Raw genomic sequence first — 20,977 nt, forward strand, 5'->3', positions numbered from 1 at the left:
TCCTATTCGATAAACTTTTCATCTTATTTACATAATTTTATCTCTTTGATCTCCTATGCGATGTTTTTTTTTTTATTCTTTTTCAATAATTGCCATGATTGCATTCTGGAAAATATGACAAATTAAACTAGAATTGGTTGTAAACTCAGTTAAATAGGAATGTAAAGTTTCACATTATTATCGAATATAAATCATTTTATCACATAGATTGACCAAAAAAAATTGAAAATTTTGGGAATAAGGCACAAGTTTTCTCTCTTCAAGACTTAGAGACTAGGGATCAGCATAAATTAAGCTGTTGCTGTTTAATGTTAAATAAATGTGTTTCGTTTTATACATTGATGGAGTAATTATAGAGGATTTAGTTATTCAGAATGCTAATTCAATTATTTGATTATGTCTCGTATCAATTTTTGACAAAGGTATCCAGTATGTTTTAATATAAAGCACATGTAGATCCTAATTCAAGACTTCAAGGCATTGTTACGTCTCATCAATTATGGAACATTAAAAAATATTAATACAAGTTGTAGTAATTTTTTTTCAGAAACTTCAAGTCATACTCTGTATTATCTTTAATTGAAAAATCAATACTTTTTTTGTTTTTACAAAAAAATATCTCCATTTTAACACTTGTTCTATGAGAAAACTAGGCGGGGGGGGATGTCACTCACTTTAATGAAATTTTCTAAAAGGACACCTGCAATATAGCATATGATCACAAGAAAAAAAGCATGAAGTCAATAATGAATGCTCTCTGTAATATATAGATTACCACTGGAACCAAGAAAATTCGGACTACCCAGTTTTCGTTTTCTACGATTTTCTTGTTGTTAACATGATATATAAGTGAAATAAATTAATTTGTAAGCAAAAACAAAACTACAGCTGTTCGACGGGAAAAGGTGATATCACCCATTCGAATAGGCGATATCACCTTTTCGAATTGGTGATATCACAAATTCAAATCAAATAGGTGATATCATCTATTGGAACAGGTGATATCACTTATTCAAATAGGGGATATTACTTTTTGCAGTAAATACCAAAACGGAGCCTCATATACCTATGAATTAAGTCACATTAGTGAAAACCCAATCATAAATATGTGTTTTTATGCTGTTGAATTTTGAACCGGTTTCATGATCAAAATTCCACGACCCGGCTCAGTTTTCAACGGATTAGTGTCTAAATTCAACACCTTTAGTGTCAGTATTCAACGTTGAAAAATGATCCCCGGGTCAATTTTCAACCCGGGTCAAAATTCAACGTTACACCGGCTTATGTCATCCTGGAAGTCAACCCCATAGTCGCCATTTTAAAGTTACGTGCAAAACTATAGTTATTACTCTCAACCGCTTTTGAGATAATACAAATGCTAAATAAAGCAACAAATATAAAACGAAGTTTTATCTACAATGAAGCGCATTGAAGTGGTAAAATTTTCCATTTAAATGAAACGTTCTGAGTCATGTTTTGAACGTCAATTATAACATAATGACACGCCCAATTTTCTTTAGAAACGAGAAAGAAGTATTCGTCGTAATGTTTTAGTACACCCCAAGCAACATGAGTTACACTGAAATGAAGATTTTTTTAATAAGAAAGAGCTATATATAGAGTTCCCGCTTATGTAAAACAGGCATTGCAGCGAATTTTACATAATTATGATTTTATCATGGTTATTGGAGTTAGCATAGCACATGTATCAGTCGAACACGTGCTTACTCGGTGTTTATGTTGGCCACCAATTTCACTGGCTATTATATTTATGAAATACCTATTCTACAGGTATTCGATTGAATCATTTGACCGATTTTTCCTTTCTAAAGAAATAGGCGTGTCTAAAGATAGCTCAAAACGTTCCATCCAAACGGAAAATTTTACCACTTCAATGCGCTTCATTGTATATAAATAAACATTAGTAGTAATGACTTTGAAACTTCAGTCCTAAGTCAAAGAACATAGTTCATTAGCGTAAGGATTTTTGATAATCACTGTTATCGTAGTTTTCTACACACACGAGGTAAAGCAGGAGAGAGAACCAGACTGGCCTGTTTGTTTACATTCAGCTGTGGTACCAGATTAATTCTGATTCTGACAAAATCGGACCGTGGTATTAGGATTGAAAAACTCACTGTCAGTGTCTTATCATTTATATTGATAGTTTTAAAATAATTTTTTTTTATCAGAATATAAACGTGATTCATGTAAGAAATTCATTTTACACTGTAAATGAGCCCGGCTCTCTGTACTTCTGAGTACTTTGATGAGCTTTTCTTTTGAAGACAGAAGAGCATAATCTAGAAGGGTTAGTGATATTTTAAGAATTGATAGGAATGAACATAAGGATGGAGAGATGTTCGGTGCATTTGTGTTGTACAGAGTTGGACCCACGGCCAACTTTCCCCCGGGAGTCTGTATTCTAAGCTAGGGCCCCTACCAGAAAAGGAAAATCATATATCAAAGCCAATTTACCCCCCCCCCCCACACTTTTATTCTCAAGAATAATTCTCTATATTTATCAATGCTCAAATTATATCGACAATCATCCTCACAACGTCAGGGGTACTGGGTCAATAAAGCGACAAATTGACTCAGAACTCCCTGGTGTCTTTCATATTTTTAGCATTATACTTGCATATGATTCGAAGGTTTTCATATTTTACCACTGCATTCCTTGCAAGAAGACGGTTCTCAGGGAACCAGTATTTAAAAAAATCTTTTATCCTTGACCTTGGCGTTTAACCTTCACTTTTGAGCTGTTTTACTAATAATATTACTTTGATGAAATATAATTTGTAAAATGACACGTGAGTATTATTTTTAGCAATACAATAAAACTTCATGTTTACTAAATTTATACACAAATAAATTATACTTATTGCCTTTGGCGTTGACTCCTTTTTTCTGTTCAAGATTGACATTATGTCCCTTTTGTTGCAAAGAACTTTCATCTAAATCAACATCTTCATATCAGGAAAGCTACACCAGCGGTGATTTGTGGACAAGTACACAGGTGCTTGGGGACAGGACCCCCCCCCCCTTTATAGTCCCCAGGGCCTTTCGGGGGTTTTTTTTCACATAAATTATATATGGATGAAACATTTGTGATATATTCTATCCTATCAATTCCGAAAAATTGCTTAAACTAACATTTTATAAAAATTTCTATCCCAATCCATATTTTATTTATAAAACGAAGGGTAGATTTTATAAAATGCTTGTTTTAGGTAATTTTTCGAATTGTTGGTATAGATTTTGTCACAAATACATGAAGTATGTCATTGAAAAATAATTCATGAGAAAAAGTCGAAAAGGCCCAGGGGTCTATATCGAAAGGGGGGTCCTGTCCTTAAGCACCTGTGATCTTGTACTACCCATTCTATGTATGTCTCATTAATTTTTCATTTGTGAAAACACATTTTACAGAAGCTGTTTTCCACCAGATCGTTATTTCCTGTTTACTTAGGGATCGAATATTGCAACATTTGCAAAGAAGTCTATAAAAATGTCAGTTCTTTTCTACCTGTCTAGCAAAAATTTCCGAGAAAAAAATCTGCTAAAATATTTCCAATCAGCTCATTTTTTATCTCATTATTTTACTAGAGTGCCTCAAATTAATATAGGGCTTCTTTTAATAAAATAATTCCCACATCTATCGGATGTATATTATGTATAAGTCCTTAGAAGTGTATCGACTCAACAAAAAGAAAATCAATTAATTTCAGAGTAGTTCGGTCTCCATCTATAGGTTTTGGTTGTATGATATTTCACTATTCCGGCTCATCATTTAAAGAGCAGAATAGATACATTGTACGCGTCTAGGTCAGGGGATGGAAAATTAAACACTGGTCCACTTTAAAAAATACAATGTATTTAAATGGTTAGTCTTAATCACTGCAATGGCATGACCACCCAGTGTGGATGGAAAGTAAAGGGTCTTTGGATATTTTCCTCCGAATTAAAAAAGGGGTCCATGGACCACATTGCTAGGCTAGATAAAAAGCAGAAATTAATATATATACCCGGTAAGTGCCCCCCCCCCAAAGAGGGAGGGGTATTATTTATTCAAACTTGAAAACTCTACATTGACTTAGGATGCTCCCATATTCTATTCACTTATTAGCATCATGGTGTGAATTTTTAAAGATTTTCCCTACACGTTTGATTATACCCCCTGCTTGAAAACTGGGAGGGTATATAGTAATCGGTATGTCCGTCCGTCCGTCCGTTTGTTACGCTTTGGGGTACCTATCTCTTATCCGCAACTCCTTTCATACACTAAAGGAAATTTAATGAAACTTTCACAGACATTTCCATTGTGGACCTCCTATTTTACTTTTTGATCTCACAAATCTTTCGGGTTTCCCGGCCACAGCAAAACATGGACTTTGCCATATGATTATAACCATATGGGAGGCGGGGGTATCATTTCGTGAGCTCATTGCTCACAATACATCTAGTTTTTATGTAAATTTTGATTGCTCATTGTGGTACCATCTTACCAACATGAGATATTAAAAATGAATTGATAATACATAAGAAAGCTTCCACACACGTTTAGCCCCTTAGAACGTTGGGGAGGGGGGTGAGTTTCCCCCACCCATCCCCTCCTTTGTAACTGTTGCTTGTTGCTACAGACCCATAAAGTTTGCAATTTTTTATTTAAAAAACCTTCTCAAAAACAACTGAGCCAGAAAAGTATCTTGGGGTAGACTAGAGTAGATTTTAAATGATTAAATAATGACCCCCAAGGGTAGGGCAAGGCCACTGTGCCAATTTTAAACAAAGTCAGTACAAAGTATTCTCAGGTAAAAGGGAGATTAATTTGTTAAAATGAAGGGTTCAAATTGTATTCAAGGATTCTATTCAATGATCTATCATTACATAATATTTATCCAAATCTTAATACAGTCATTTGATAATTCTATTTTCATGGTCAACCAAAATATATCATCCAAAATGATCCAATTCTGTATAAATTTACAATTTCTCCAATACGAATGCATTAAAATCCAAAGAATTTATGCCAGGTATTCCTGTAAATTGATGGTATTTCACAGGTCTATGATAAGACCTATAGAGATTGTGCTCATTCTGTCATTTATGTGAAAGAGAACTCAGAAATAAGTTTGACAGAAAACCAGATTTTTTGCTTGATATTTATTTTTTGTTAAAAGCATTGTGGGTTCACAATTAAAATAGGTACATGTATATATTGAAAAAAAAACCAAAAGTAGTCATGTTTTAACAACTATTTCAGTATTGAAACAAAAAAACACAAAACTGTAGCACTTCTACATCATCAATAACATCAGAAATCAGAAAGGTGTAAGATTGTAACAGTGTTGTTTTATAGAATATAACAACAAAATGAACACAAAACTTGCTAAACTTTCTGTTCTAAAACTTTCTAAAGTCAGGAATATGGCACCACTCTCACTTTTGTCTGGCATTGACAATCTGTACAAAATCTGGTTTAAGGGAAGCCCCTCCAACTAAAAATCCATCAATGTCAGGTTTAGAAGCTAGATCTTTGCAGTTGGCAGCATTAACAGATCCTGAAAATATAAAAAAAATCTGTGAGTATCCATCACTGTTTACACTTTTTTTTTCATTCTTGTATCTCCTTGTTTTTTCAGAAAGGGATAATCAACATCAAAAGTCCTTTAAATTTTGAAAAGTATACAGAAACATCATGCAATTCACTTCAGAAAAACATACCTACTTATTAGGCAATACTTACCACCGTAGATAATTCGGACAGCAGCTGCCACTTCTTTTGACACTTTATCTGCTAACCAGGCTCTTAATTTTTCATGAACTTCCTGAGCTTGTTCTGGGGTTGCTGTTTTCCCAGTTCCAATGGCCCACACTGGTTCATAGGCTATCACTACATTAGGCCACTGGTCTGCTGCTATATTTTCTGCATGAAAAAGAACAATTCTTTATTTTATTTTTTATTTTAGTCATCTTACATTATGTAATTTACTTAATGTTTAATAATCATATTTAGGGAGGGTAATCCCTTTACATACCAATGATGGCTTGAGTTTGTCTGTAAACCACTTCCTCGGTTTTTCCACCTTCCCTCTCTTCCAGCTTCTCACCAATACAGGCTATTACTTTCACACCTTGACTTAGTGCATACTTTGTTTTCTCACCAATCAGCTGGAAAATAACATTTATCTTTCACACTGATATTCATAAACAGCTATAACACCTATGTGCGATCTTTTTCCTAGATGAATTCTTCTGCTCTTTCAGATGAATGTAAAGAATCTTTGACAACAAAAAACTCATTCATCTCAATTTATATAATGAGGCATAATTACCAATTTTACAAATTTGACAAACTTAGCTGATAAAATTACTTAACAAAAAATGACAGGAAAAGTAAAATTCTACAATTTAGGAACTGCATGAGAGTCAGAAAGTCTGTGCATTGATACTCTAAGCATACCTGGTCAGATTCACCAAAAACATTTCTTCTCTCTGAATGCCCCAGAATAACCCATTCACATCCGAGGTCTTTAATCATATTGGCACTAAAAAAAATATATTTAAAAAAATGTCAAACATGCTTTTTAGACTTTATGATGATAAACAAACAAAACAAAAACAATGTTTATAAACTAGTAAATTACACTGCTATTCACCATGCAGGGCTGCATTTAAGATCATATAGCAGTCAGCCTACCTGGTAGGCTACATGCATGTATTTAATTTCCTCTTGTAAATAGACAAAGCACAGTTTGGGCAAAACCATGATTTTATTATGCAATGTTACAATGGTAAACATATAAGTCAATGAGGTAATCATGGGTAATTTCCCTACAACAATGTAAGTTTCACAGGGATATTCAAGATATACGCAGAAAATGCAGATCATGGTATAATCAAAACTATTACTACTACAATAGACATAAATATGAGTAAAAGACACATTCTTACACCATACACACACACACGCTCACAAGAAGAAGAAAAAAAAAAAAAAAAAAAAAAAAAAAAAATTAAGTTTTGATCACAGAGTCAAACGACGTGGATTCTGCCTCGGAGGATTTTCTGAGAAACTGATGCTTACTGACCAAAACATGGGTTGAAATAGATGAATAAAGCGATATGATTGGCTGAAACAGTGATCGAATTTAAAAATAGTACAACAGGCAATTTGATTGGATGAAAATGACGTCAATAGGTGGCGCTAGCTGGCTACCGATAGGGGGCGTTCAAAGAGAAATAGAAAACCCCTAGATATGATTGGTTAGTGAATAGAATCGTCCTCCGGGCAGAACCCATTTTTAAATTTAACAATTAGACCCTTCCAGCGGAAGATTCCATTATGGCCAAATTGGTCAAACGTAAATATAAACAAAAGGCAAGTAGGTACTGAGGAATACAATGTAAATTAATAAATATTAAACAACTTTAATAACACAAAAATTTTTGCATATTATTCCTACACAGTGTTAGAGCTCTGCTAGATCCTGCAGTGCTCTCTTACATAACTTAGCTGATATGATTTTAAACAGTCTTGGACAGAAGGAGAAATAATGTGATTGAAGGAGTCTCTCCCATACCTGATGTCTCCTGTAAAAGCACCACTTGCCACTTTATAACAGTTCTGAGCTGCCACTCCCACTTTAGAATCTACTACCTGTCTAGTGTATTCCAAGTAACATGCTGGCGGGGACACAACCACCTCTGAAATGGGAAGGTTCAAAATTTTTATACCTTTTTTATTCACAAACATTTTGCACCATGGCTAAAAGTAACCATTTACACTGTACCCTTAACATTTAGCCTATCTCTGTGCAGCCTATGTCTCATCAATATATTGTAAAACAAGAGATATTTCATCTTATCTAGCCAAGGGTTTCTGATATGCTACTCTCCTCATAATCCCTTGGCATACCGTGCTGTGAAAAGATGGGATTGTTTTCATCACATTAACTCAAATTTTGAACATGCACACACAGATTGCGTCATCAACAGAAATAAATAATGTAGTTTTAAAAGAATTATTACACGAGAAGGTATTGATTTTTCATTTGTTATTTTAATGTGCAAGTCTACATCTTCAATGTAGATTCTAATTCAAAATTTTGCTCAGATCTTAAGATTTTTGGATAACTCATATCTATTCACAGAATAACATGATCGTTTTTTACTTGTGTTTTTCATTTCCAAGAATAAAGTGTCTAAATATGTCCCAAACACATTTATCATCATTTACGAAAAACAATGGCTGATTAATGGTCAAGTGGTGTCAATCGCTTCAAAAAACAACTTAAGAAAAAAATCCCAACTTTTTTAACACCAAGGGCTTATGAGGAAAAAAGCATATCGGAAAACCTTGGCTAGCAAAGATGGATCATTTGAGATATTTGAAAAACATTTATGCCCCTCTCCCCCAAATAATTGGAATATTTCTAAGTCCAAGGGACAAAACTCTGTCAAAAATAGCTCAATCGTGCCCTGAACTTGAGATATTTATATGATACATCAAATTAGAATCTGGGAGTGAAAATGGTTACATGATAAAACATATTAAAACGATTTACTGATATAAATTATATCATATATAGCAAAGAAAAGTACATGTATGTTTATATTTGAAATTGTAATGAATCCATGGCCCTATAAAGGCAATTTTGTTTGTATTTGGATGTTTTTAAACTGTGGTGACGTGCATAAGACACAATAAGATTATTCTAACAATTAAGAACCCCATGCAGGTGTAATCTCCCTTGCAGAATTGTCGTTTGTTCCTCTCCCAGACACTTCTTCACTGCGCTTAGCTGCAGAACTGTAGCTCTCAGGAAAAAAATATTTTGACAGACCGGAGAGCTACAGTGCCACCCATTGTAAAAACTGTATATTTATTGCGCACAAAAAGTTGCGCTTAGTTCTGGATTAATTCTTTGAAATCCTTACCTCAATCACGGAAAAGATGAATTTCAAAATATTCCTTACTCCTCTATAAAGTTCCCTCGTAGTTGACATCTGTACGAAGTGCGTTGGACCGAATTGTCTTGCAAACTAGCTGCAAAACTGTAGCTCTCCGAAAAATATATTGATAGACTGGAGAGCTACAGTGCCACCCATTGAAAAAACTGTATATTTATTGTGCACAAAAAGTTGCACTTGTGTATGGATTTATTCTTCCAAATTCTTACCTTTATTGCAAAAAAATTAGATTTCAAAAAATTTCATACTCTTCTATCTAGTACTTTCGTATTTGACATCTACACGACGTGCGTTGAGCCGAATTATCTTACAAACCAAAATGACAGTATAAACAGACAAAATTTTTGATGATCTCCATTTCAAGGCCAGGAGGGCTATAAACAACAACTATAAGGTATGCTTTGTTGTGGAAACAGTGAAAGATTATGTGAGGAATACAATGTTACTAATATTTTGAGATGACAGTTTTAAAAACATGGAGAAATAAATCGATAAACACGGCACTTTTTTGTGCGCGATATATCATGTACAGTTTTTTCAATGGGTGGCACTGTAGCTCTCCGGTCTGCCAAATTATTTGTTTCAGAGCTACAGATCTGCAGCTACTTGCAATCCAAACTGGCAGTATAAATAGACAAAATTTTCTATGATCTCAGTTTCAGGGGCCAGGAGGGCTATTAACAACAATTATAAGGAATATTTTGTCGTGGAAACAGTGAAAGAATATGTTAGGAACACAAGGTTACTTATATTTTGAGATGACAGTTTTAAAAACATGGAGAAATAAATCGAGAAAATGCACACTTTTTTGTGTGCAATAAATATAGTTTTTTCAATGGGTGGCACTGTAGCTATCCGGTCTGTCAAAATATTTTTTCGGAGAGCTACAGTTCTGCAGCTACACTACACTCACGTCAACATTTAGCACAGATTGAATTACATTTTGCATACTTATTACCGTAAAATATATGAGAGCCATTGGTAGAGAGTGCCCCAAGTGCACTTTACTTCTTCATTTTTAGAATAGATTCTATCACATATTACACCACAAACCTGCTTTATCAGGTGGGGACCAATCGCCCTATTGGGATATAATAGTCTGTTTGGGATATAATATCACAAATGGGCTATAAATTTACAGTGCAAAAATTGAAAATTTTTGTTTTGGCTATAAATATCATAAATCTGTATCAGGACATTTAAAAAGGAATAACTTTTGGTTGACAAGTTTTCCTGTATGTCATTTGTTTAGGAGATCGACTTAACTTCTTGGGGATCAATCTAACAAACGGTAGGGTTGTAGAAAAACTTGCTTACCAAAAGTTTTATGAATAATGATATTTATTGCCAAAATAAAATTTTTAAATTTTTGCACTGTAAATTTATAGCTCATTTGGGATATTATACCCTAGATAGAACGTTCTATCGTTAAAATGATATTGTCCTATGGACCCGGTTTAACGATAGAATTCGTTCCGTGTATTCGTAATGTAGCAAAAGAAACACGGGCGATAACTGTCATTCAACAAATTCAAAGCAGGCCAACCTTAAAAAATTGTTTGTTTGGAAAAGACACAGGGCAATTATTTTTTTTTTTCAAAATTGAAGATACCAGGTAAATTTTGATTTTTTTATAAAAATAAAAATCTTTACCAAAAAACTTTGTATTGTGCATGTGGTAACGGGCAATAAAAAATACTCAGTGCATTACTACGAACAATCTAGAGAGTTCCGAATGTAAATATGGCAGGTAAATTTGAAGCCAAAGAAAAACGTTAAAAAAGTTAATTACATTTTCGTCTTTATATGGATTATTTTTTGGGATAAAAGGCATAAACAGTCTCAAAAAGGTTTGTTTTGATTAATATGGTAGTTATTTCCACCAGGGCAAATCATTTATATTCTTCAAAATCGTTTCGGAGCAGATCCGCTCCAATATGCTACATTGCAAGTATATGGGACATATTCTAACTGTGGTGAGGGCTTGTACCGAGACACAGTTTGCTTATTCTAACTAATTATACCCCAACTGGACTGTCATATCCCACTTGGGTGATTGGTCCCAACCTGTTTATGCTGACTACCTAGATGCATAGCATTTTTCAACAAAATGAAAGTCATATAAATTAACATAGACTGTAAATGGTAATAAAATTAAATAACTATTAGAGTCATGCACAAATGAAAACTTGTGCATGTATGCACGTGCATCTTTGCACCTGTATTTGAATCCAGTGGTCCTGCATTCAAGAATTTCGCGATGCCAGCGATGCTCTCTTTATTCCCGTTCATCTTCCAGTTTCCTCCAACAAAAAATTTCCTTTGGTTTGACATGGTTGTTGTTTAAAGTGATTTGACAGCCGGCTTTCCTCAAATGACCTTCCTTTTCCTTTGTTGGCCTTGACCTTGCACACAAAGTAAATACAGAGCATATATTGAAACTATGAATGTTCCGAAAAGTGATTTTTTTAAAGAAAAGAAATATAAAAAATAAATACGTGGATGAATACAAAGAGATTAAAACCGAAGTCCAGTCACAAATATTTCAAGGTCTGAACAAACCTGAAACTAAAAGCTGTTGTATTTTTTTACGTTGCTGACGGAAAAGTGTAACGTTTATGGTTCTAATAGTATGATTCTCCCGCGAAATTTTTACATAACCAACTCCCAGAACGCTGGAAGAGAGAGGTGAATTTCTAATTAAATTTAAATTTCAATTGTCTTGACAATTATATATTTTTGTGTACTCAAGTACAAACTGCATACTTTCAGAGTGATCAGTCAAGATGCCGAGGAAAAGAAAAGATGAACAGTTGGGAAATGAAGGGAAAAGTTCCAAAAAACTGAGGGCTGTCGAATGCAATGTTGACGAGACCTACGCCCAAAAACTGAAGAAGAAAAGAGACCAGGTAATTAATTTACACATTTAAATATAATCTTTGGAACCTTTTTTCCTATGTGCATGAAATGTAAACATTTTTTTCTAATAAAAAATCTTAAAATGGCATATTTGTGATATGATCTATACCAGCAAACACAGAAAAATTACCTAAAACAAACGTTCTATTAAATCTACCCTACATTCTCTATATAAAAATCAACATATAGAGAGGGTAGATATTTTTATAAAATGTAAGTTTAAGCAAATTTTCTGAATTGATAGGCTAGAATATATCACAAATGTGTCATCCATATATAATTTATGTGAAAAAAGTCTAACAGGCCCGGGGGTCTTATATGCACAGGGGGGGGGGGTCCTGTCCTCAAGCACCTGTGATTAATTTACACATTTGAATATAATCTCTGGAACCTCTTTTCCTATTTGCATGAAATGTAAACATGTACAGGTATGATTTATTCTCTGTTATTATTCCACTATGACTCATTCTCCCTGAGTTAGGAGTATAAGAACGAGACATTTACTTCTCAATAGAAAAAAAAAGATATGATTATGAGCAATAAAAACATGAAATTGTAGATTTATTGATGTAACAAATTAGAATAGCAGTTATTTTGAATATCTTGTATATATATATATACCTAAATGCTTCTTGGTTATATAATTAATTTTTGGATCATGATGGATGACACCTAATACTGTGGAATAAAATTTTCGTGGGGGTTTAATTTTCATTGTATTCGAGGTATGAAGTGACCTACGCATTTATGTCCAACACAAAATGTAAAACGTTACATGCATAGCTACTTAGCAATTCTTCATCCACGAATTCAAATCCCAAAAAACCAAGAGTTTTTACTCAATCCTCGAAAATTTGATCCCTTGAAAATATGTGATTTTACAGTATTAAAACAAATTTTGATGAAAATGGAGATTCAGATTTCAGAAGAGGTAGCATTATATGCATGGTGTTTTATGCTTCAATTTTGAAATACATATTACCATTACGTTTTATGGCATTACAATCAAGACATTCTAAATGTCCTGTGCATTTGGAAGATGCAGATCTATAATTATAAATTCTTTAACATAAAACTACACAGTGCACCACACCCCAAACCATCAACATTTGTAATTTTTTTATTATTTTGTTGTACAGGCAAAGAAAGAGAAACAAGCAGAGAAAGTACCCAGTAACAACAATAACAGGACTGATAGCTCTGAAATAATATTGGGACTTAAACCCAGGACAGTTCCATATACAGTCAAAGTGGCAACACCATCCTATTTGAAAACCAACAATCTGATCCCACAACTGCACGGATACTCCATGGGTGTCCAGAAAAGAAGTCTTTATCAAGTTTGTATTCAAATACATCTTTTGAGATTTTTTTAAAACAATAAATTAAAAATCAATCATTGATGCAATCCAGGGGTTTCATATGTGGTACAATGAACATTGATATTGATGCAACTTTGACTTTTAAAGATGGAAGACGTTTGAACTAGTGGTTTGCAATAATGTTCATTGAGTCATGTTTGTGAAGAAATGTTTATATAAGATTTCAAAAATACTTTTTAGAGTGCCACAAAATGTATGATAGATATGCTATCAGACATGCAGATCTCCACTATGATCAGTCCTTTTGATCGGAGAGTTACCTCGATGGAGTGGCACCCCACCAACCCTGATGTGGCGGTTGTGGGGTCCAAGGGAGGGGACATTATGTTGTGGGACACCTACAATACAAAAAAGCAGAACTTCATTCAGGGGGTAAGTTTTATATCCATAAATAAAGCCCTAGGGCCAAGGTGGGGTCCCAGAGGGTGAGCTGGTGTCACAGTGTCACAAAGTAATGCATAAAAAAATTCTGTTGTAATTTACTGAAGAACACTAGAATGACCTCAATAAGTCTTACTGATAATTAGTCATCCTCATACATCATAGATTCAAGATTCAACTATATTGATGAAGTATACGTAAATTTAAATATACAAGATACTGTAAATTCATTATTCATTTGTTTCATTCAGAAAGAGACAAAAAAAATAGGTTATTAACATAAATTGTAATCAAAAAGAGATGCATTTTGTTTTTGGGGGAGGGAGTGCATAAGAGTTGACACTTGTTCTTTAAGTTGACCTGCTTCTAGTTGTACTTTTTGCCTCTTATCAAAAAGGAGAACAAAACGATGCTATAAATATTTTAACTGAGACTGGTGTTATGTAGATGGGACCTGGAGGGATCATTAACGCCATTAGATTTTGGCCTCACGATTATAACAAGATTCTGACTGCTGCTGTGGACGGCACAATTACTTTGAATGACCTGGAGGGCAAAAACACTCAGGTGTTGGCAGACACCCAAAATGCCTACGAGTGAGTGTAACTCAGAAATTTAACAAAATGATCAGAAGTTTATGTCTATGTCACTTCTCAGAGGAGAAATTGAGAGGTGCAGTAAATTTTTGATCATTTTGACAAGAAAATGTATAGGTACTCTGCCAGAAAATAGGGACCATATTGTACGTCTATACTTGGAACTTCTTTCGCTCCAAAATTTAACTTTTATACATTTCTTTTAAATTCCAAGTAAAGAGTACTTATGAACCTTTGTAGCTGACAGGGTACCTAGCATTTGAAAACTATAATAATGAAATTAAATGTGACTTTACCATTAAAGAAAGGTTCTGGTGGAAACATTCAAGCCATGAAATTCTGGCCACAAGATGACAGTAAAGTAGTGTCAGCTGGACTCGACGGAACAGTCACGCTTCATGACTTAAATGGAAAACTTTCCTCTGTTTTAGCAGATACAATGAATTTTTATGAGTAAGTTAAAAAAAAAAGAAAGAAATTGGTGTTGAAGTAGCAAACAGGGTAATTACAAGTAGCATGAGTGCAGCTGACACTAATTTACACATTAAATTAATATTTTTTTCTATTCTTTATTAGGTTATTAAAAGAGAATGATTTAAAAGTCATTATTTGAATTAATACCCTTTGACTACTTTTTCAGTTTTTGGTACTGTAGTGTGGATGTACACCCAGTGAGAAAGTTTGTTGCAGCAGGTGACAATGTAGGAAAGCTTCAGTTTCTCACCTATGAGGGCAAACAGGTATGGCAATTTTCATCATTGCATAACGATCCAAGCTCTCATTCAGATCAAAATTAATATATTTGTTTCTTAATTTGTTTGAAACACTGTGAACTAGAACTGAACCATATATTTGGGGTTTTAATCATCAGATTTCAAATATTGGCAATGATTTGATTGATGATCATAGAATGAATAAATTAGGTCCCAAATCACACTTTCTGAACAAAATTTACATTTGTACACATTTTGGTTGAATGATTGACAAAACTTTGAATCCTGAAATCTGCCATAATTTTTCATGTGCTTGGTATAAACCAAAATCTTGATCAGAATGGGAAAGAATTTTTTTGGGGTTAGTAAGTCAAGATTTTTTTCATTTCAGACTTTTGAGTTTCGCCTTCACAAGAACAAAATCACCCATTGCGAATTCTCACCTTTGGAAGAATGGATGTTATGTACGGCTTCTACTGATCAAACCGTTCAGATGTGGGACGTAAGAATGATTAAAGATCGCAAAAGCTCCCTCTACACTCTCAAGCATGACAAGCCCATCAATTCAGGTAACTCAGGCATTCTACTTTAGTTTTGCTGTGAGATTTAGATTTATGGCTTACAGTAAAACTTGTTTACTACAAACACGAATATTCTGAATTCACAGATGTAGGGAAGTTTTTTTTTTATCCCTATGTAAATTTTTCGAATTACTTATACAGATAAAACGAATTACTGATATAGCAAAGTTATTTCATAGGTCCCAGTGACTTCATTACAACCGAGTTTTACTGTATATATGTGTATTGTGACTTTTAGTTTTGAAATGCAGATGAAATAGTTTATAGTATAGCTTAACCTTTTTGGAAATAAAAAATAATAACAGAGTAAAGAATGTCTTTACAATTTAAGATTTACACAATAAATATTTGTGTTTCAGCTCATTTCAGTCGCACCAATGGCTGTCGGTTATTAACCACAGATCAGAACAGTCAGGTACGGGTGTACCTAGCCCCTGAGTGGCAGCTAGAGAAAACCATTCTACATCCTCATCGATTTTTCCAACACATTACTCCGATAAAGGTAGGGTTTTTTTGAATTTTTATTTCCATGAAACTGGTTCTGTTGAAATTTTACTTCAGTAAAGTCTCCCAATCGTTGAAATATTTCTCAAAAAGAGCAAGCTTTGTGCAGTGCATTCTTTCAAGTAAAATTTTTTCAAACAAAGGTTTTCCTGTAAGAGTGGTGAATTTTTTTAAAAGTATTAGTAACTCCCCAAGAAGAATGCTTTGCCAAACAATGCTTCAATAAAAGCCCTCTTTGTAGAATGTACAACTCCAATGTTACTGTAAAATCCCTAATTTTCATGGGGGTTCAATATTTGCTGTACACATAGGTGCATCTATAAGGTCCGTAACAAAATAATTTAATGGTTAAATATCATGTTTGTCTGAAAATGAAATCAAACTCACACAGTCCACTCATATTTGTTGAACTACAAGAATTTAAAAATCCACAAAATCGAGTGTTTGTTATTCCTTTGAAAATTATCTATGTTAGATGCAAAAGGAGGTGTTTTTTTTTCTGAAAAAAAAATTGAATTTATTCAACACAAAGAATAATCTCAGTTTTGCAAAACACAATACTGCATATGTCACACAAGGACTAGCTAATCTTAACATAAAAAATGTTTTATTTCGTTTTAGGCAACTTGGCATCCCTTACTAGACCTAGCAGTGATTGGAAGATATCCTGACCCTAATTTCAGCGGTTACCATGAAAATGAACTCCGCTCTATTGATATCATTGATGTGGACTCTGAGAAGGTAGTGGCTAGACTTCATGATCCATCAGCACCAGGTCTTGTCTGTGTAAGTATTGATCAGACTCAGAGATAAATCTTGCCAATAGAAATGTTATGTGCTGTCTTGTTATTGAATGGTAAAATCCTGCTTAGAAATACATGTAGCCTTCACTGTCTTCTCTATAAAATGTTTCATCCTCTATTCAGCAATGATTTAAATATAATTGTCATATTTCCTCAATGATTAATTAATAAAAAAACCAAATAAGTTTTGTTCTTATTTATGGCTTGTTTTGTTGAAGACTTTATGGGGAAAAAATACATTGTATTTTAAGTATTTAGTTGAACAGCTTGCAGGAATAAAGTGAAAATGTTTTCATTGTAGGTAAACAAGTTTAATATCAATGGAGACACATTACTCTCTGGAATGGGTAAGTTAATGTTTACTTGACATTTTTGAACTTGAATTACCGGTAACTATGATGGTAGATCTTTAAATTTAAATACTTATATGTGGGAATTTCTGATTTACTGAAGTAAGATAAAATACTCTTTTCATATTTTCCAGGCATTAAAATGTATTTTTTCATATTGCAGGTGTCAACTTATTATTATGGAAGAGAAGGGAAGAGGCCGCCAAAATTCAAGAGTCTCTGATGTCAAAGATAAGTGGGAAAGGCTTGGATCAAAGTTCAAACTCGGGTCAAACAAGGTCAGGAAGGTTAAACCAATCCAAGAGAGCCAATGAAAAACTAAAGAAAATGAAAGAAAGTACAGAAACCAAACAAACCAAAGCAAAACTCATGTGGAAAACAACAGAAGAAAAACAGAAAAAGAAAAAATGAGAAAAACTGCCATAATGAATTACCACACTGTGTTCATGCATGATCTGCAGGACTCAGATTTTAAAATTTAGATAATCAAGAAATTTTTTGATTTGCAAGGAAAAAAAAATCACTGATGTGATTATGTGACCTACCCGGTAATTTGAAAGAACATGTTTTGCATGTTATTCAAGAATTATGTACATGTTTTATACAGCTGGTTGTTTTAATAGTACAGCATTTGTACGAAAATTGTTTGATTTGTAATTTGTTCAATCTCTGGTGTCAGTTGTGTTTCTTGAATACTAGCCAGCAGGTAGCAGCTAGAGTAGAATCCATTAAATGTATTTACCATGGTGCAATAAACTGAAGATAGGATTTTTTTTCAAAAGACATTTCTCCCCTTACAGAATGAAAAGTATTTTTCAGACAAAATTGACAGTACTATATTCTATATTACTTGGTTGTCAGTTCTATTATGGCTAATATTTTACAATTTTTGATATTTTTCCATATTCCTGACTTTCTTGAAAAAAAATTGTCTTTTGTAACAAACAGTTTTAAACCTTTTCATTTCTCTGGTATTAGATCAAAATTTTGCTCTCCATTTCTAAGCATTCATCATGAACTCATTCACCCCAAACAGACAATTGGTCTCTTTTATCTCCCAGGCTATGTACATTATATACTATTCATAATGTTTACATGGCAGCATTTGTTGCACAAGTAATTATTTGCAGTGCTTATCTATTTCAAAACATTTAGCTGAGATGTTTATTCTTTAAAATACACTATGCACTGTATTTGAAGATTTTAAATTACTTGGACTGTTCACATTTTAAGACAAAACCTAGTAAAACCATGGAGATCATGGTTGAACAAGGGAAACAAAAAATCAAACTGTTCACTCTGTGAAAGGTCTATTTCAAAGTCTTTATAGTCAACCTTTTCTTGCTGTTATATGGAATATAGAGATGCTTCTTGACACTTTTCATTTGTTCATGTTTTTTAAAGAGTTTTGGTTGCCATTTTTGATTTGATACTCCTTTTTTTAAAATAAACTGTATTTTTGATATGAGTTTTGTGACATTTCTTTTGAAACTTGATCCATGATAAACATTTTTTAGATCAATTAAAGGTATGAAACCAGAAGTTTCTGATGAGATTTTATTAGCTATTTAAAGAGAAATGTGAGAAAAGCTTTCAGAAGGCTACTTCTCAAACAGTTTTGACATGATTGCAACAGAAGTTTCTATAAGTTTAATAAGAATCATTTTGTAAATGCTAAAAAAAAAGGTTTTCTAGTCCATGTGCTATTTTAGTTAGAAACAGTTGAGCTATAATATAAAGCCTCATCAGAAACCTATAGTTTTCAAACCTTTAATTAAAATATCATGAAAAATATATATAGATGTGCAGAAATAGTGAAAATTTTGGCATGTTTACTAGTTAATCTTACTCAAGAACCACTGTGCCAGGAAAGATATACTAGGCTAAATTAATTTTCAAAAAGTAAAATAGATTTTTATTAGGAGACTAGATAGTGTTAATATTTTGACAAGAGACTGGTAATAGATGTTCATTTAATTTGAAACCTCAATATGGCATAGAACATCTATTTAGCTCTGTGGCTTGACTTTTATTACATTTAACAACTTGTAGTCCATTCTTTTAATGCCTTGTGGTACCGTATTTGCAAAATCTGACAGTCTTGGCTCTGGCAGTCGAAGAAAAATAATTAACGAATATTGCTAAAAACTAATAATTTATTAACGCGTATATACAGTATTGATATTTATCACAACTATCCGTACTTTAATAGTAGTAATAGAAATGGATATATATGTGTCTTAAACTTGGAACAGGTGTAATATTGTAGAAAAAAAAACAAGATAAAAACACAATTGGACACGCAGAGACACACAACATTAAATCTATACATGTATTAAGTATGTCCTGCGTACTGATGGTGTACCCGTGGGAAACGATTAGCTCATGAGTTATAAAATTTTTATGTGATGGAAATGGCATTTGAAATTCTTAAAAAATGATACATGAAATGAAAATCCTGGCCATAGGAACTAAAAAGTCCGAATATTTTTTTCAATTTGTAAGCCTTATGTGGCAGATATATCGCATGCTCTGAAGATAGATTTCTTAAAATATCTGGAATTTCCCTTTTCGATGAGAAGTCTGACAAATAAAAAATGAAGTGTTGGTATTTCAATTTTCGGCTGTCCTATATATATATATAGAATTATTTTTCATATCTAAATAAGTTGGTAATTTTGTCAACTTCCTCCCAAAATTTTAACTCCGGCCTTTACATCTGACCATCATGCTTCCCCTTATGAAAAGGCTCGAGAATGGACCTATAAATGGTGCGTACAGTATGCGATAACATGGTGAGTTTATTGCGTGTATCGGGATACACACATAAATGATATGTTATATAATTAATTCAGAGATGATGCTCGTTAAAATATATTTGATAAAAACAAAGATGCGTTGTGCCGCACAAATGATACAAATTCTCACTATAATGTATATTGTACCAAATTTGCATTAGCTAGCTGCTCGTTTGAAAAATTACAGTTTCATTTTCAGCGGTTCATTAAATAACCAGTTTAAGATTCGCTATTGTCGCTTTCTATTTCTTCGTCTCTTTCTATTTCTTGGCCCTCCAATTCTGGAGGATCGGCCTCTTCCGGACCCTCCAATTCAGGAGCATCTGGAACATCCGGGGTATCAGGTGCATCCGGGGCATCAGGCGCATCCGGTCCCTCTGGAGGCTCATTTGCCATTGGCATAGCCATAGCCATTTGAATAGATGCCAATGGAGTAAGCATTGGCCATCCCATTGGAAAGAAAGGACCGGGTCCAATAAAAGATGGACAGTATACACATCCACAACAAGTGTTGGAATACATATTAGGGACATTTGTGTAGGGAGGGAGCCTCCGTGGTGAGGTGTGGTCAGGGCAGCAGCGAATTTGGCACGAACAGGCCCCTACACCCTGCATGGAATGCATACCTGTCAAAATAATCAACTTTTTAAACGTCTTTTATACCAAGCCATGAACTGAAATAGGTACTAATGAAAACGATGTACTGGAGGACAATGCAAAATTGATGTGATACAGATGAGAAATACCTGTCGATACTTGTTGGTTCATCTGTCCAGGTGAAGTGTGCGGGAACTGCATTCCTGTTTGGTAGAAAGGAATACGATAGTTTTTATAGACAAATACATGTACAAGACTTTTCTCATTGATTATTTTATGACCGGTCCTAATTAAAAGAACGCAAAATGTTTTTCTATCCGAGAAAAAGTCGACTAACCATGGCTTTGGGGGTGAATCTGTCCCATAACTGTATGCAG

The 20,977-nt window shown here is 33.7% G+C and overlaps 3 protein-coding genes across 4 annotated transcripts in view; 1 reads left to right on the forward strand and 2 right to left on the reverse strand.

The window, feature by feature from the left end:
• Positions 1-5,237: 5,237 nt before the first annotated feature.
• Positions 5,238-11,394, reverse strand: LOC134268551 (triosephosphate isomerase-like). Its single transcript, XM_062750820.1, has 6 exons — positions 11,196-11,394; positions 7,587-7,710; positions 6,467-6,551; positions 6,042-6,174; positions 5,750-5,929; positions 5,238-5,564 (listed from the first exon to the last, which is right to left on the reverse strand). The coding sequence occupies exons 1-6, from the start codon at positions 11,308-11,310 to the stop codon at positions 5,443-5,445; spliced, it is 759 nt and encodes a 252-aa protein (XP_062606804.1). The 5' UTR covers positions 11,311-11,394; the 3' UTR covers positions 5,238-5,442.
• A 215-nt stretch (positions 11,395-11,609) lies between these two features.
• LOC134268552 (DNA damage-binding protein 2-like) lies at positions 11,610-18,583 on the forward strand. 2 transcript variants are annotated; one of them, XM_062750821.1, is made up of 11 exons: positions 11,610-11,664; positions 11,749-11,885; positions 13,035-13,235; positions 13,458-13,649; positions 14,106-14,254; positions 14,895-14,994; positions 15,359-15,536; positions 15,908-16,050; positions 16,674-16,838; positions 17,157-17,202; positions 17,369-18,583. In XM_062750821.1, the coding sequence occupies exons 2-11, from the start codon at positions 11,763-11,765 to the stop codon at positions 17,614-17,616; spliced, it is 1,545 nt and encodes a 514-aa protein (XP_062606805.1). In that variant the 5' UTR covers positions 11,610-11,664; positions 11,749-11,762; the 3' UTR covers positions 17,617-18,583. The 2 variants fall into 2 exon arrangements, with proteins under 2 accessions (XP_062606805.1, XP_062606806.1); XM_062750822.1 differs by lacking the exon at positions 14,106-14,254 and adding an exon at positions 14,559-14,707.
• Positions 18,584-19,455: 872 nt separating this feature from the next.
• The window catches only part of LOC134268541 (uncharacterized), a 1,604-nt gene continuing 82 nt past the window's right edge, over positions 19,456-20,977 (reverse strand). Inside the window, exons 1-3 of the mRNA XM_062750804.1 lie at positions 20,938-20,977; positions 20,750-20,803; positions 19,456-20,629 (exon numbers count right to left, since the gene is read on the reverse strand). The exon at positions 20,938-20,977 is cut by the window's right edge and continues 82 nt beyond it. Of these exons, the coding sequence (XP_062606788.1) occupies positions 20,223-20,629; positions 20,750-20,803; positions 20,938-20,977 (501 nt within the window). The 3' untranslated portion in view covers positions 19,456-20,222. The remainder of the gene's footprint in view (positions 20,630-20,749; positions 20,804-20,937) is intronic.

The sequence above is a fragment of the Saccostrea cucullata genome, unplaced genomic scaffold (genome assembly GCF_032062105.1).
Source record: "Saccostrea cucullata isolate Sc308-1 unplaced genomic scaffold, CSIRO_AGI_Scuc_v1 ctg228, whole genome shotgun sequence".
Lineage (NCBI taxonomy): Eukaryota > Metazoa > Mollusca > Bivalvia > Ostreida > Ostreidae > Saccostrea > Saccostrea cuccullata.